The 14,595-nt window shown below is 46.6% G+C and overlaps 2 protein-coding genes across 2 annotated transcripts; one reads left to right on the forward strand and one right to left on the reverse strand.

Annotated features, from left to right (window-relative positions):
• The first annotated feature begins 2,583 nt into the window (after positions 1–2,583).
• hsd17b10 (hydroxysteroid (17-beta) dehydrogenase 10) lies at positions 2,584–5,024 on the forward strand. The gene is made up of 4 exons (XM_059018611.1): positions 2,584–2,786; positions 3,315–3,443; positions 3,748–3,856; positions 4,257–5,024. The coding sequence occupies exons 2-4, from the start codon at positions 3,363–3,365 to the stop codon at positions 4,445–4,447; spliced, it is 381 nt and encodes a 126-aa protein (XP_058874594.1). The 5' UTR covers positions 2,584–2,786; positions 3,315–3,362; the 3' UTR covers positions 4,448–5,024.
• A 45-nt stretch (positions 5,025–5,069) lies between these two features.
• Positions 5,070–14,304, reverse strand: ribc1 (RIB43A domain with coiled-coils 1). Its single transcript, XM_059018610.1, has 8 exons — positions 14,104–14,304; positions 12,807–13,012; positions 12,244–12,473; positions 8,944–9,058; positions 7,901–8,019; positions 6,596–6,817; positions 6,270–6,436; positions 5,070–5,323 (listed from the first exon to the last, which is right to left on the reverse strand). The coding sequence occupies exons 2-8, from the start codon at positions 13,009–13,011 to the stop codon at positions 5,242–5,244; spliced, it is 1,140 nt and encodes a 379-aa protein (XP_058874593.1). The 5' UTR covers position 13,012; positions 14,104–14,304; the 3' UTR covers positions 5,070–5,241.
• Between the last annotated feature and the right edge of the window lie 291 nt (positions 14,305–14,595).

A 14,595-nucleotide genomic window follows, 5' to 3' on the forward strand; every position in this document is an offset into this window, starting at 1 on the left:
CCTCTCTGTCTCTCTCTCTCTCTCTCTCTCTCTCTCTCCTCTCCTCTCTCTCTCTCTCTCTGCTCTCCTCTCTCTCTCTCTCTCGCTCCTCTCCTCTGTGTGTTACAGTTCTCGTTTCCTCTCTCAGGTCACCTCGGAGGAGGATGTGTCCGGCGCTCTCTCTCTCTCTCTCTCTCTCTCTCTCTCTCTCTCTCTCTCTCTCTCTCTCTCTCTCTCTCTCTCTCTCTGCTCTCCTCTCTGTCTCTCTCTCTCTCTCTCTCTCTCTCTCTCCTCTCCTCTCTCTCTCTCTCTCTGCTCTCCTCTCTGTCTCTCTCTCCTCTGTGTGTTATAGTTCTCGTTTCCTCTCTCAGGTCACCTCGGAGGAGGATGTGTCGGCGCTCTCTCTCTCTCTCTCTCTCTCTCTCTCTCTCTCTGCTCTCCTCTCTCTCTCTCCTCTCCTCTCTCTCTCTATTCTCTGTTCTCCTCTCTGTCTCTCTCTCCTCTGTGTGTTATAGTTCTCGTTTCCTCTCTCAGGTCACCTCGGAGGAGGATGTGTCCGGCGCGCTCTCTCTCTCTCTCTCTCTCTCTCTCCTCTCCTCTGTGTGTTACAGTTCTCGTTTCCTCTCTCAGGTCACCTCGGAGGAGGATGTGTCCGGCGCTCTCTCTCTCTCTCTCTCTCTCTCTCTCTCTCTCTGCTCTCCTCTCTCTCTCTCCTCTCCTCTCTCTCTCTATTCTCTGTTCTCCTCTCTGTCTCTCTCTCCTCTGTGTGTTATAGTTCTCGTTTCCTCTCTCAGGTCACCTCGGAGGAGGATGTGTCCGGCGCGCTCTCTCTCTCTCTCTCTCTCTCTCTCTCCTCTCCTCTGTGTGTTACAGTTCTCGTTTCCTCTCTCAGGTCACCTCGGAGGAGGATGTGTCCGGCGCTCTCTCTCTCTCTCTCTCTCTCTCTCTCTCTCTGCTCTCCTCTCTCTCTCTCCTCTCTCTCTCTCTATTCTCTGTTCTCCTCTCTGTCTCTCTCTCCTCTGTGTGTTATAGTTCTCGTTTCCTCTCTCAGGTCACCTCGGAGGAGGATGTGTCCGGCGCGCTCTCTCTCTCTCTCTCTCTCTCTCTCTCCTCTCCTCTGTGTGTTACAGTTCTCGTTTCCTCTCTCAGGTCACCTCGGAGGAGGATGTGTCCGGCGCTCTCTCTCTCTCTCTCTCTCTCTCTCTCTCTCTGCTCTCCTCTCTCTCTCTCCTCTCCTCTCTCTCTCTATTCTCTGTTCTCCTCTCTGTCTCTCTCTCCTCTGTGTGTTATAGTTCTCGTTTCCTCTCTCAGGTCACCTCGGAGGAGGATGTGTCCGGCGCGCTCTCTCTCTCTCTCTCTCTCTCTCTCTCTCTCTCTCCTCTCCTCTGTGTGTTATAGTTCTCGTTTCCTCTCTCAGGTCACCTCGGAGGAGGATGTGTCCGGCGCGCTCTCTCTCTCTCTGCTCTCCTTTCTTTCTCTCTCTCTCTCTCTCTCTCCTCTCCTCTGTGTGTTACAGTTCTCGTTTCCTCTCAGGTCACCTCGGAGGAGGATGTGTCCGGCGCTCTCTCTCTCTCTCTCTCTCTCTCTCTCTCTCTCTGCTCTCCTCTCTCTCTCTCCTCTCCTCTCTCTCTCTATTCTCTGTTCTCCTCTCTGTCTCTCTCTCCTCTGTGTGTTATAGTTCTCGTTTCCTCTCAGGTCACCTCGGAGGAGGATGTGTCCGGCGCGCTCTCTCTCTCTCTCTCTCTCTCTCTCTCTCTCTCTCCTCTCCTCTGTGTGTTATAGTTCTCGTTTCCTCTCTCAGGTCACCTCGGAGGAGGATGTGTCCGGCGCGCTCTCTCTCTCTCTGCTCTCCTTTCTTTCTTTCTCTCTCTCTCTCTCTCCTCTCCTCTGTGTGTTATAGTTCTCGTTTCCTCTCTCAGGTCACCTCGGAGGAGGATGTGTCCGGCGCGCTCTCTCTCTCTCTGCTCTCCTTTCTTTCTCTCTCTCTCTCTCTCTCTCCTCTCCTCTGTGTGTTATAGTTCTCGTTTCCTCTCAGGTCACCTCGGAGGAGGATGTGTCCGGCGCTCTCTCTCTCTCTCTGCTCTCCTTTCTTTCTCTCTCTCTCTCTCTCTCTCTCTCTCTCTCTCTCTCTCTCTCTCTCTCCTCTCCTCTGTGTGTTATAGTTCTCGTTTCCTCTCTCTGCTCTCCTCTCTCTCCTCTCCTCTCTCTCTCTATTCTCTGTTCTCCTCTCTCTCTCTCCTCTCCTCTGTGTGTTACAGTTCTCGTTTCCTCTCTCAGGTCACCTCGGAGGAGGATGTGTCCGGCGCTCTCTCTCTCTCTCTCTCTCTCTCTCTCTCTCTCTCTCTCTCTCTCCTCTCCTCTCTCTCTCTCTATTCTCTGTTCTCCTCTCTGTCTCTCTCTCCTCTGTGTGTTACAGTTCTCGTTTCCTCTCTCAGGTCACCTCGGAGGAGGATGTGTCCGGCGCGCTCTCTCTCTCTCTGTTCCCTCTCTCTCTCTGCTCTCCTTTCTTTCTCTCTCTCTCTCCTCTCTCTCTCTGCTCTCCTTTCTCTCTCTCTCTCTCTGCTCTCCTCTCTCTCTCTATTCTCTGTTCTTCTCTCTCTGTCTCTCTCTCCTCTGTGTGTTATAGTTCTCGTTTCCTCTCAGGTCACCTCGGAGGAGGATGTGTCCGGCGCTCTCTCTCTGGCCCGGGAGCGGTTCGGTCGGTTGGACCTGCTGTGAGCTGTGCTGGCATCGCGGTCGCAGTGAAGACCTTCAACCACAAGAAGGGACAACCGCACAGCCTGGAAGACTTCCAGAGAGTCATCAACGTGAGAGAATATCATGGCTATTATTATTATTATTATTATTATTATTATTATTATTATTATTATTATTATTATAAGATAGGCTCGCTGGTCCAGCGGTTAGAGAAAGGGTCTGGATACCAGGAGGTTCAAATCCCGGCTCAGCCACTGACTCCCTGTGTGTGTGTGTGTGTGTGTGTGTGTGTGTGTGTGTGTGTGTGTGACCCTGAGCAAGTCACTGAACCTCCTTGTGCTCCGTCCTTCCGATGAGACGTCAAACAAACGAGCTCCTATTGGAAGTGACTCTGCAGCAGCAGCAGCAGCAGTTGTTGATGATGCAGAGTTCACCCTCCTAGTCTCTGTAAGACGCTTTGGATAAAGTGTCTGCTGAATGACTCCTTAATAATAAAAGGAGGAGCCCCACAGCCTGCAGGACTTCCAGAGAGAGAGAGAGAGAGAGAGAGAGACTTTAATATCATCATTGTTATTATTCATTGTATATATCATGTAAGTCATCGTTAAGGTTGTCTCTCGCTTCGTCCCCCCCGGCAGGTGAACATCGCCGGCACCTTCAATGTGATCCGGCTGGCAGCCGGGGAGATGGGCAGGAACGAGCCAGACCACGACGGGCACAGAGGGGTGGTGATCAACACAGCCAGCGTAGCAGCCTTCGATGGGCAGGTAAGCACACTGCAGTGCAGTACGGGCACTGTGCAACACACTGAGTACAGCACTGCAATACAACACTGTGCAATACAACACTGTGCAACACAGCACACTGTAATACAACCACTGTGCAGTACAACACTGTGCAACACACTGGGTTCAATACAGTGCAATACAACACACTGTAATACAGCACTGTGCAATACAACACTACAATACAATACAGTAGGATTTCTAGAGAAATTATCAATAACTGCCCCTGTCTCTCTGTGTGTCTCTCTGTCTGTCTGTCTCTCTCTGTCTCTCTGTCTGTCTGCAGGTTGGCCAGGCTGCCTACTCTGCATCGAAGGGGGGCATTGTGGGAATGACTCTGCCCATCGCCCGTGACCTCGCCCCCATGGGGATCAGGGTCGTTACCATAGCGCCAGGTGGGTACGATTTGATTGGCTCCCGATTACCCAGAATCCCACAGCGGCCCCTTTTTCTCACCTTAACTGGAAAGCTACGATATATAAATATGAAAAAAAGGATTAAATGATTGAAAAAGGATCTATTTCAGGACGTTTCGGACAAAAGCCCTTCAGCTGTGCAGAAAAGTCAAACGCAGCACACTGAACTTGATGTTCTTCAAGAAATCCACATTTTTCTACTTTTCAAACATATATATATATATATTTAATTCATAGTTCACCCCCCGTCGTCTCTGTAAGTCGTTTTGGATAAAAGCGTCTGCTGAATGACTCCTTGATGATGATGATGATAATAATATCTCTGTGTGTGTGTTTCTCTCCTCGGTCTCTCTCTCTCTCTCTCTCTCTCTCTCTCCAGGTCTGTTTGCCACCCCCCTGCTGGCTGGCCTCCCTGAGAAGGTGCGCACGTTCCTGGCCAGGCAGGTCCCGTTCCCGAGCCGGCTGGGAGACCCCTCGGAATACGCACACCTGGTGCAGAGCATCGTGGAAAACCCCATGATCAACGGAGAGGTGATCCGACTGGACGGAGCCATCCGCATGCAGCCCTGAGACGCCAGCAACACGCGAAGAGGAGGAGAGGGGGGAGAGGAAGGAGAGGAGAGGGGGAGGAGAGAGGGAGAGGAGGAGAGGGGGGAGAGAGAGGGAGAGGGAGAGGAGGAGAGGAGAGGGATAGGGGAGAGGGATGAAGAGGAGGAGAGAGAGGGGAGGAGAGGGGGAGAGGAGAGGGATGAAGAGGAGGAGAGAGGGGAGAGGGGGGGGAGAGAGAGGGAGAGGAGAGGAGAGGGAGAGAGAGATAGAGGGAGCGACCCGGTGCATTCAGCTGAGTAAAAGGCGGGGGGGGGGCAGTTATAGTTTTTAATTAGAGAATTGTTTGGTGAAATTCCTATTCTAATTACAATGCTGTTTTTCTCACTCCGCTACAGAATGTATTTCTCTGGTTACTCACCTGAATGCATCGTGTGTTTTCTTTTTTTTTTCTTCTGAAATTTGACGAAGGAAGGAAGGAAGGAGGGTTAGGGTTTGGGTGTAAAACAGCGAGGGTAATTATTATTACAATGATGATAATTATCAAAGTAATTAATAAAAAAACAAAGTGAAATTTAATAAAGAATGGTTTTTAAAAATCCTCACAGATGCTGTGTGTTTCGTGAACTGCAGGGATGGGATTGAAAATGTATTTATTTATTCATTCATTCACTTGCACCTCTTATTGCAATCACAGTGCCCCCCCCCCCCTTTAGCTCGTATCACAGAGGGTTGTCAAGGGTTGAGACGGCGTGTGTGTGTGTCTGTGTCGCTCGTCTCTCTCCCAGTGGGAGACTGGTCTGTGCTGGGATCCCAGTTCAGCGGCTGGTGGTGTTGAACTGGGTGAAGTACTGCGCAGTGGGGGGGTTGGTGTACAGCTCCTTCACAAGGAAGTCCTGGCTGTGAACGAGAGAGAGACAGAGAGAGAGAGATTAGCATTTTTTAACTTCTCTGTCTTTTTAAAAATAAAAAAAACAATTCTAGTACTGTGTAAAAAGCTGCTTTTTCACCCCAGTCAAAAGAAGGAAAGTCATTTCAAACCGTATTTCTCTCCCTCTCCCTTCTCCTCCCTCCTCCTCTCCTCCCCTCACTCACTGCTCTCTCTGTTCTCTGGCGAACTGCAGGTTGTATCTGTCCAGTTCTCTCCCCTCCTCCCTCCAGTTCTCTCCCCTCCTCCCTCCCTCCCTCTCTCCTCTCCTCACTCACTGCTCTCTCTGTTCTCTGGCGAGCTGCAGGTTGTATCTGTCCAGTTCTCTCCCCTCCTCCCTCCCTCCCTCTCTCCTCTCCTCACTCACTGCTCTCTCTGTTCTCTGGCGAGCTGCAGGTTATATCTGTCCAGTTCTCTCCCCTCCTCCCTCCCTCCCTCCCTCCCTCCCTCTCTCCCTCTCTCCCCTCACTCACTGCTCTCTCTGTTCTCTGGCGAGCTGCAGGTTGTATCTGTCCAGTTCTCTCCCCTCTTCCCTCCCTCCCTCTCTCCTCTCCTCACTCACTGCTCTCTCTGTTCTCGGGCGAGCTGCAGGTTGTATCTGTCCAGTTCTCTCCCCTCCTCCCTCCCTCCCTCCCTCTCTCCTCTCCTCACTCACTGCTCTCTCTGTTCTCTGGCGAGCTGCAGGTTGTATCTGTCCAGTTCTCTCCCCTCTTCCCTCCCTCCCTCCTCTCCTCACTCACTGCTCTCTCTGTTCTCTGGCGAGCTGCAGGTTGTATCTGTCCAGTTCTCTCCCCTCTTCCCTCCCTCCCTCCCTCCTCTCCTCACTCACTGCTCTCTCTGTTCTCTGGCGAGCTGCAGGTTGTTTCTGTCCAGTTCTCTCCCCTCTTCCCTCCCTCCCTCCCTCCTCTCCTCACTCACTGCTCTCTCTGTTCTCTGGCGAGCTGCAGGTTGTATCTGTCCAGTTCTCTCCTCAGCTCCCTCTCTCTATCCCTCTCTCTCATCTCCAGCTCTATCCCGGCTCTCGCTGCCAGCAGCCTCTGCCTCTCCCACTCCTCCTCCCGCTGCCTCGCTTCGGAGTCCAGCCGCTGTGACACGGAGAGGGGGGGATGGGGGGGGTTAGAAAGAGACAGAAGAGAAAAGAGGAATAACATACAGTTAGTAAGACAGAGCCTCGCTGTGCTGTCCTCTACACAGGGCAATGCTGGGACCAGACCACACACTGTCAAACCCTCCTGTCCCCTCACCTCTCTCTCAGCCAGCTGTTCCTCTCGCTCCCTCAGGATGGCGCTGTGCTGCTCGGGGGTCATGCCCCTCCACCTGTCGGTCAGCACTCTCTGCCCCGCCCCCTCGGAGGCAGCGGGGTTCTCGGTCAGCAGGTCAGAGGTCACGCTGTTCCACACCTCCGATAGGTTCTCCTCCTCCTCCCTCGCTCTGTCCATCCGCCTGCGCTGAGCGACTTCCTCTGCCTGGGAGAGAGGGAGAGAGTGAGAGTGAGAGAGGGGGAGGAAGGCACTGGAGCCCAAACGCTGGTCTGCTTGACTCAGTCTCTTCTAGTTTCAATAACACTGATGAAGGCACTGGAGCCCAAACGCTGGTCTGCTTGACTCGGTCTCTTCTAGTTTCAATAACACTGATGAAGGCACTGGAGCCCAAACGCTGGTCTGCTTGACTCGGTCTCTTCTAGTTTCAATAACACTGATGAAGGCACTGGAGCCCAAACGCTGGTCTGCTTGACTCAGTCTCTTCTAGTTTCAATAACACTGATGAAGGCACTGGAGCCCAAACGCTGGTCTGCTTGACTCAGTCTCTTCTAGTTTCAATAACACTGATGAAGGCACTGGAGCCCAAACGCTGGTCTGCTTGACTCGGTCTCTTCTAGTTTCAATAACACTGATGAAGGCACTGGAGCCCAAACGCTGGTCTGCTTGACTCGGTCTCTTCTAGTTTCAATAACACTGATGAAGGCACTAGAGCCCAAACGCTGGTCTGCTTGACTCAGTCTCTTCTAGTTTCAATAACACTGATGAAGGCACTGGAGCCCAAACGCTGGTCTGCTTGACTCGGTCTCTTCTAGTTTCAATAACACTGATGAAGGCACTGGAGCCCAAACGCTGGTCTGCTTGACTCGGTCTCTTCTAGTTTCAATAACACTGATGAAGGCACTGGAGCCCAAACGCTGGTCTGCTTGTGCAGTGTACCTGTGCTGTGTACCTGTGCTGTGCACCTGTGCAGTGTACCTGTGCAGTGTACCTGTGCAGTGTACCTGTGCTGTGCACCTGTGCAGTGTACCTGTGCAGTGTACCTGTGCAGTGTACCTGTGCTGTGCACCTGTGCAGTGTACCTGTGCAGTGCACCTGTGCTGTGCACCTGTGCTGTGCACCTGTGCAGTGCACCTGTGCAGTGCACCTGTGCAGTGCACCTGTGCTGTGTACCTGTGCTGTGCACCTGTGCAGTGTACCTGTGCAGTGTACCTGTGCAGTGTACCTGTGCTGTGTACCTGTGCTGTGTACCTGTGCAGTGTACCTGTGCAGTGTACCTGTGCTGTGTACCTGTGCTTTGTTGCAGTCCTTCACCGCCATGTCGATTGCTCTCTTGCACTGCTCCTCCAGCTCAGACAGGTGCACAGCTCTCAGGTCCAGCTCCACTCTCTTCAAGTCAGAGACGTTGTCTGAAACAGAGAGAGAGAGAGTTTAAGAGGTAGTGGGAATGTGTATCCAGCGGTGACAGAAAGGGACTCGATACCAGGAGGTTCAGATCCCAGCTCAGCCACTGACTCCCTGTGTGTGTGCGTGCGTGCGTGTGTGTGTGCGTGCGTGCGTGCGTACGTGCACGCGTGCGTGTGACCCTGAGCAAATCACTGAACCTCCTTGTGCTCCGTCCTTCGGATGAGATGTAAAACTGACTTTTCAATTTGTGCAATCAATCTCTGTCTCTCTCCTCTGTCTCCTCCTCTCGCTCGCTCCACTCCTCTGTTTGTACCTGCGTATCTCTGTGCGTCTCTCTCCCTCTCTCTCTCCCTCTCTCCCTCTCTCCTCTCTCTCCTCTCTGTCTCCTCCTCTCGCTCTCTCCACTCCTCTCTGTTTGTACCTGCGTATCTCTGTGCGTCTCTCTCCCTCTCTCTCCTCCTCTCGCTCTCTCCACTCCTCTGTTTGTACCTGCGTATCTCTGTGCGTCTCTCTCCCTCTCTCTCCTCCTCTCACTCTCTCCACTCCTCTCTCTATTTGTACCTGCGTATCTCTGTGCGTCTCTCTCCCTCTCTCTCCTCTGTCTCCTCCTCTCGCTCTCTCCACTCCTCTCTGTTTGTACCTGCGTATCTCTGTGCGTCTCTCTCCCTCTCTCCTCTCTCCCTCTCTCTCCTCTGTCTCCTCCTCTCGCTCTCTCCACTCCTCTCTGTTTGTACCTGCGTATCTCTCTGTGTCTCTCTCCCTCTCTCTCTCCTCTCTCTCCTCTCTGTCTCCTCCTCTCGCTCTCCACTCCTCTCTGTTTGTACCTGCGTATCTCTGTGCGTCTCTCTCCCTCTCTCTCTCCTCTCTCCCTCTCTCTCCTCTCTGTCTCCTCCTCTCGCTCTCTCCACTCCTCTCTCTGTTTGTACCTGCGTATCTCTGTGCGTCTCTCTCCCTCTCTCTCTCCTCTCTCTGTCTCCTCAGCGCTCTCTCGCTCTCCTCTTTCATTGCTTTCTTTCTCTCAGGTGCGTTCAGGTCTTCCCCCTGAAACCACAAACACACTGGGTTACACAACACACAAAAACACACTGCGGTACACAACATAGGTATTGTACTGTGTGTGTTGTGCAGTATTGTGTGTGTGCATTGTATTGTGTGTGCATTGTATTGTGTGTGTATTGTATTGTATTGTATTGTGTCTGTATTGTGTCTGTATTGTGTCTGTATTGTATTGTATTGTGTCTGTATTGTATTGTATTGTATTGTGTCTGTATTGTATTGTATTGTATTGTGTCTGTATTGCATTGCTGTGTGTGTATTGTATTGTATTGCATTGCTGTGTGTGTATTGTATTGTATTGTGTCTGTATTGCATTACTGTGTCTGTATTGTATTGTATTGTGTCTGTATTGTATTGTATTGTATTGTGTCTGTATTGCATTGCTGTGTGTGTATTGTATTGTATTGTGTCTGTATTGTATTGTGTGTGTATTGTATTGTATTGTGTCTGTATTGCATTGTATTGTGTCTGTATTGTATTGTATTGTATTGTATTGTGTCTGTATTGCATTGCTGTGTGTGTATTGTATTGTATTGTGTCTGTATTGTATTGTATTGTGTCTGTATTGTATTGTATTGTGTCTGTATTGTATTGTATTGTATTGTATTGTGTCTGTATTGTATTGTATTGTGTCTGTATTGTATTGTATTGTGTCTGTATTGTATTGTATTGTATTGTATTGTCTGTATTGTATTGTATTGTGTCTGTATTGTATTGTATTGTGTCTGTATTGTATTGTATTGTATTGTGTCTGTATTGCATTGCTGTGTGTGTATTGTATTGTATTGTGTCTGTATTGTATTGTATTGTATTGTATTGTGTGTGTATTGTATTGTATTGTATTGTGTCTGTATTGCATTGCTGTGTGTGTATTGTATTGTATTGTGTCTGTATTGTATTGTATTGTGTTTGTATTGTATTGTATTGTATTGTGTCTGTATTGTATTGTATTGTATTGTATTGTGTCTGTATTGCATTGCTGTGTGTGTATTGTATTGTATTGTATTGTGTCTGTATTGTATTGTATTGTGTCTGTATTGTATTGTATTGTGTCTGTATTGCATTGCTGTGTGTGTATTGTATTGTATTGTGTCTGTATTGTATTGTATTGTATTGTATTGTATTGTATTGTATTGTATTGTGTCTGTATTGTATTGTATTGTATTGTGTCTGTATTGCATTGCTGTGTGTGTATTGTATTGTATTGTGTCTGTATTGTATTGTATTGTGTCTGTATTGTATTGTATTGTGTCTGTATTGCATTGCTGTGTGTGTATTGCATTGTATTGTGTCTGTATTGTATTGTATTGTATTGTATTGTATTGTGTCTGTATTGTATTGTATTGTGTCTGTATTGCATTGCTGTGTGTGTATTGTATTGTATTGTATTGTGTTGTGTCTGTATTGTATTGTATTGTGTCTGTATTGTATTGTATTGTATTGTATTGTATTGTATTGTGTCTGTATTGTATTGTATTGTATTGTATTGTATTGTATTGTATTGTATTGTATTGTGTCTGTATTGTATTGTATTGTATTGTATTGTGTCTGTATTGTATTGTATTGTATTGTGTCTGTATTGTATTGTATTGTATTGTGTCTGTATTGCATTGCTGTGTGTGTATTGTATTGTATTGTGTCTGTATTGCATTGTTGTATGTATTGTATTGTATTGTGTCTGTATTGTATTGTATTGTATTGTATTGTATTGTATTGTGTCTGTATTGTATTGTATTGTATTGTGTCTGTATTGTATTGTATTGTGTCTGTATTGCATTGCTGTGTGTATTGTATTGTATTGTGTCTGTATTGTATTGTATTGTATTGTATTGTATTGTGTCTGTATTGTATTGTATTGTATTGTATTGTATTGTATTGTATTGTGTCTGTATTGTATTGTATTGTATTGTATTGTGTCTGTATTGTATTGTATTGTGTCTGTATTGTATTGTATTGTATTGTGTCTGTATTGTATTGTATTGTATTGTGTCTGTATTGTATTGTGTCTGTATTGCATTGCTGTGTGTGTATTGTATTGTATTGTGTCTGTATTGTATTGTATTGTATTGTGTCTGTATTGTATTGTGTCTGTATTGCATTGCTGTGTGTGTATTGTATTGTATTGTGTCTGTATTGTATTGTATTGTATTGTGTCTGTATTGTATTGTGTCTGTATTGCATTGCTGTGTGTGTATTGTATTGTATTGTGTCTGTATTGCATTGTTGTATGTATTGTATTGTATTGTGTGTGTATTGTATTGTATTGTATTGTATTGTATTGTATTGTATTGTATTGTGTCTGTATTGTATTGTATTGTATTGTATTGTGTCTGTATTGTATTGTATTGTGTCTGTATTGCATTGCTGTGTGTGTATTGTATTGTATTGTGTCTGTATTGTATTGTGTCTGTATTGCATTGCTGTGTGTGTATTGTATTGTATTGTATTGTATTGCATTGCTGTGTGTGTATTGTATTGTATTGTGTCTGTATTGCATTGCTGTGTGTGTATTGTATTGTATTGTGTCTGTATTGCATTGCTGTGTGTGTTGTATTGTATTGTGTCTGTATTGCATTACTGTGTGTGTATTGTATTGTATTGTGTCTGTATTGTATTGTATTGTATTGTGTCTGTATTGTATTGTATTGTATTGTGTCTGTATTGTGTCTGTATTGTATTGTATTGTTCTGTATTGCATTGCTGTGTGTGTATTGTATTGTATTGTGTCTGTATTGCATTGCTGTGTGTGTATTGTATTGTATTGTATTGTATTGTGTTTGTATTGCATTGCTGTCTGTGTATTGTATTGTATTGTGTCTGTATTGCATTACTGTGTGTGTATTGTATTGTATTGTGTCTGTATTGTATTGTATTGTATTGTGTCTGTATTGTATTGTATTGTTCTGTATTGCATTGCTGTGTGTGTATTGTATTGTATTGTGTCTGTATTGCATTGCTGTGTGTGTATTGTATTGTATTGTGTCTGTATTGTATTGCTGTGTGTGTATTGTATTGTATTGTGTCTGTATTGTATTGTATTGTGTCTGTATTGTATTGTGTCTGTATTGCATTGCTGTGTGTGTATTGTATTGTATTGTGTGTGTATTGTATTGTATTGTGTCTGTATTGTATTGTATTGTATTGTGTCTGTATTGCATTGCTGTGTGCACCTGGAATCTCTGCAGGGAGGCGGGTCCGCATCGTGGGTCCGAGTCGCTGCTCCGGGCCGGTGGCTCGCTGTGCTGGGCCCGCGGGTCGCTCAGGTCTCGATCCCGGCTGTCCTGGGGTCTCTGCAGGGTCTCCCTGTACCTCTGCACCCCCCTCTCCAGCTCCCTCCTCCGCTCAGCCTCCGCGGCTTCAAACTGCAGCACAGCCTGGTCCTCCAGCACCCGCTGAGCGTCTGGGGAGGAGGAGGGGAGAGGGGAGAGGGGAGAGGGGAGGGTGCGTGTGTGTGAGACCCTTATTATTATTATTATTATTATTATTATTATTATTATTCAGAGGTCAGGGTGGGTCTGTCACAACTGGGCTTACTGGCCACTTGGACCTTGAGTAGGTGTGAAAATAAGCTTGTGTCTCACACAGCACCCTGGACTAGATTATTATATGATTTATATACATAGAGAGAGAGAGAGAGAGAGAGGCTGCAGTCCAGTCAGGATACTGAAATGCTCCTGCTTCTCTTGTATAATGTACAGTTACAGAAGGAGGTCCGGTCCACACTGCTGCTCACCGTAGGCCCGCTCCCTGTGCCTCTCGCTCTCCTCTCGCTGCCGGCGCTGCTGGACCTGCTGGCCCAGGCTGTCGGTGTCCAGCCCCATGGTTCTGACCCGCGGGTTGAACACCCGGCTCTGTCTCTGAAGCTCCTGGTTCCTGCGCCTCTCCACAGCAGCAGCTTCCCTCAGCTCTGCATCCAGAGGGACGTCCACCTTGTACATGCTAATATACACAGAGTTAATACACACACAGAGTTAATACACACACACACACAGAGTTAATACACACACAGAGTTAATACACACACACACAGAGTTAATACACACACACACACACAGTTAATACACACACACACAGAGTTAATACACACACACACACAGAGTTAATACACACACAGAGTTAATACACACACACACAGAGTTAATACACACACACACAGAGTTAATACACACACACACACAGTTAATACACACACACACAGAGTTAATACACACACACACAGTTAATACACACACACACACACAGTTAATACACACACAGAGTTAATACACACACACACAGAGTTAATACACACACACACACACACAGTTAATACACACACACACAGAGTTAATACACACACACACAGTTAATACACACACACACACAGTTAATACACACACACACAGAGTTAATACACACACACACACACACAGTTAATACACACACACACAGAGTTAATACACACACACACAGAGTTAATACACACACACACACACAGTTAATACACACACACACACACAGTTAATACACACACACACAGAGTTAATACACACACACACAGAGTTAATACACACACACACACACACAGTTAATACACACACACACACAGTTTTAATACACACACACAGTTAGTACACAGACACACACAAACACAATTAATACACACACTATTGCTCTCCAAACGTAGTTTGTCTTGTAAAGTCCGTTGCCTAGTTCTGGCTAACCTGGGGGTACTGTATTAATATTTACTGGACGTGTGTGTGAGACTGCGATACTGTATCAGCTTCACATTTCAAACCACACGTTCATTATCTGCTGCGCATTCGCGGTGTAACTGTACAGAATTCGGAGTTGTGTCGCGGTTCAAAGAACCGTTTATTTCTAAATAAATGTCAGCTCTTTGTGGTACTTTTCCAAAACTTAAATACGACTACATTGGTAGAGAGTACCTTCCGTTGACGATAATTCAATAATACGACTACAGCTCGTCATAATAATAATAATAATAATAATAATAATAATAATAATAATAATAATAATACGGTTTTCACCCTGGTAGAGTTTGAATGGGTTTCTCCGGTCCTGTCGTGTCGTGTCGTGCCGTGTCGTGCCCTGGTCCCGGTTCGGACCGTGTCGTTCTGTCGAGGAGTTGCAATTCAAACTGTATCGCTGGTCTAGGTTGCCGTGGCAACGGGAGCAAACCAAAAGCGATCTTGAGCGGGGGGGAGCGGAGGCAATTCAAAACCTGTGGGCTCCCCCCCCCCCCCTCTGTTGGATTAAATATCAAACAGCAAACAACTTTATAAATAATTTTTTTTTTTTTTTTATTTTTTTTTTGTGCGTGTTACTTACGGAAGGACAAACGAACAATTTTGATGTATGAGTGTGTGTGTTTTTCCAACCTGTGTTTGATTATCAAGCCTTAAATTAACGTATTGTTTAAAATAAAATAAAATAAAATAAAATAAAATAAAATAATTATCGATGGCAAAATAATGTTGCGTTGTAACCGCCCAATTTTTTTTTTTTTTTTTTTGTAATCG

Source organism: Acipenser ruthenus, unplaced genomic scaffold, assembly GCF_902713425.1.
Source record: "Acipenser ruthenus unplaced genomic scaffold, fAciRut3.2 maternal haplotype, whole genome shotgun sequence".
NCBI lineage: Eukaryota > Metazoa > Chordata > Actinopteri > Acipenseriformes > Acipenseridae > Acipenser > Acipenser ruthenus.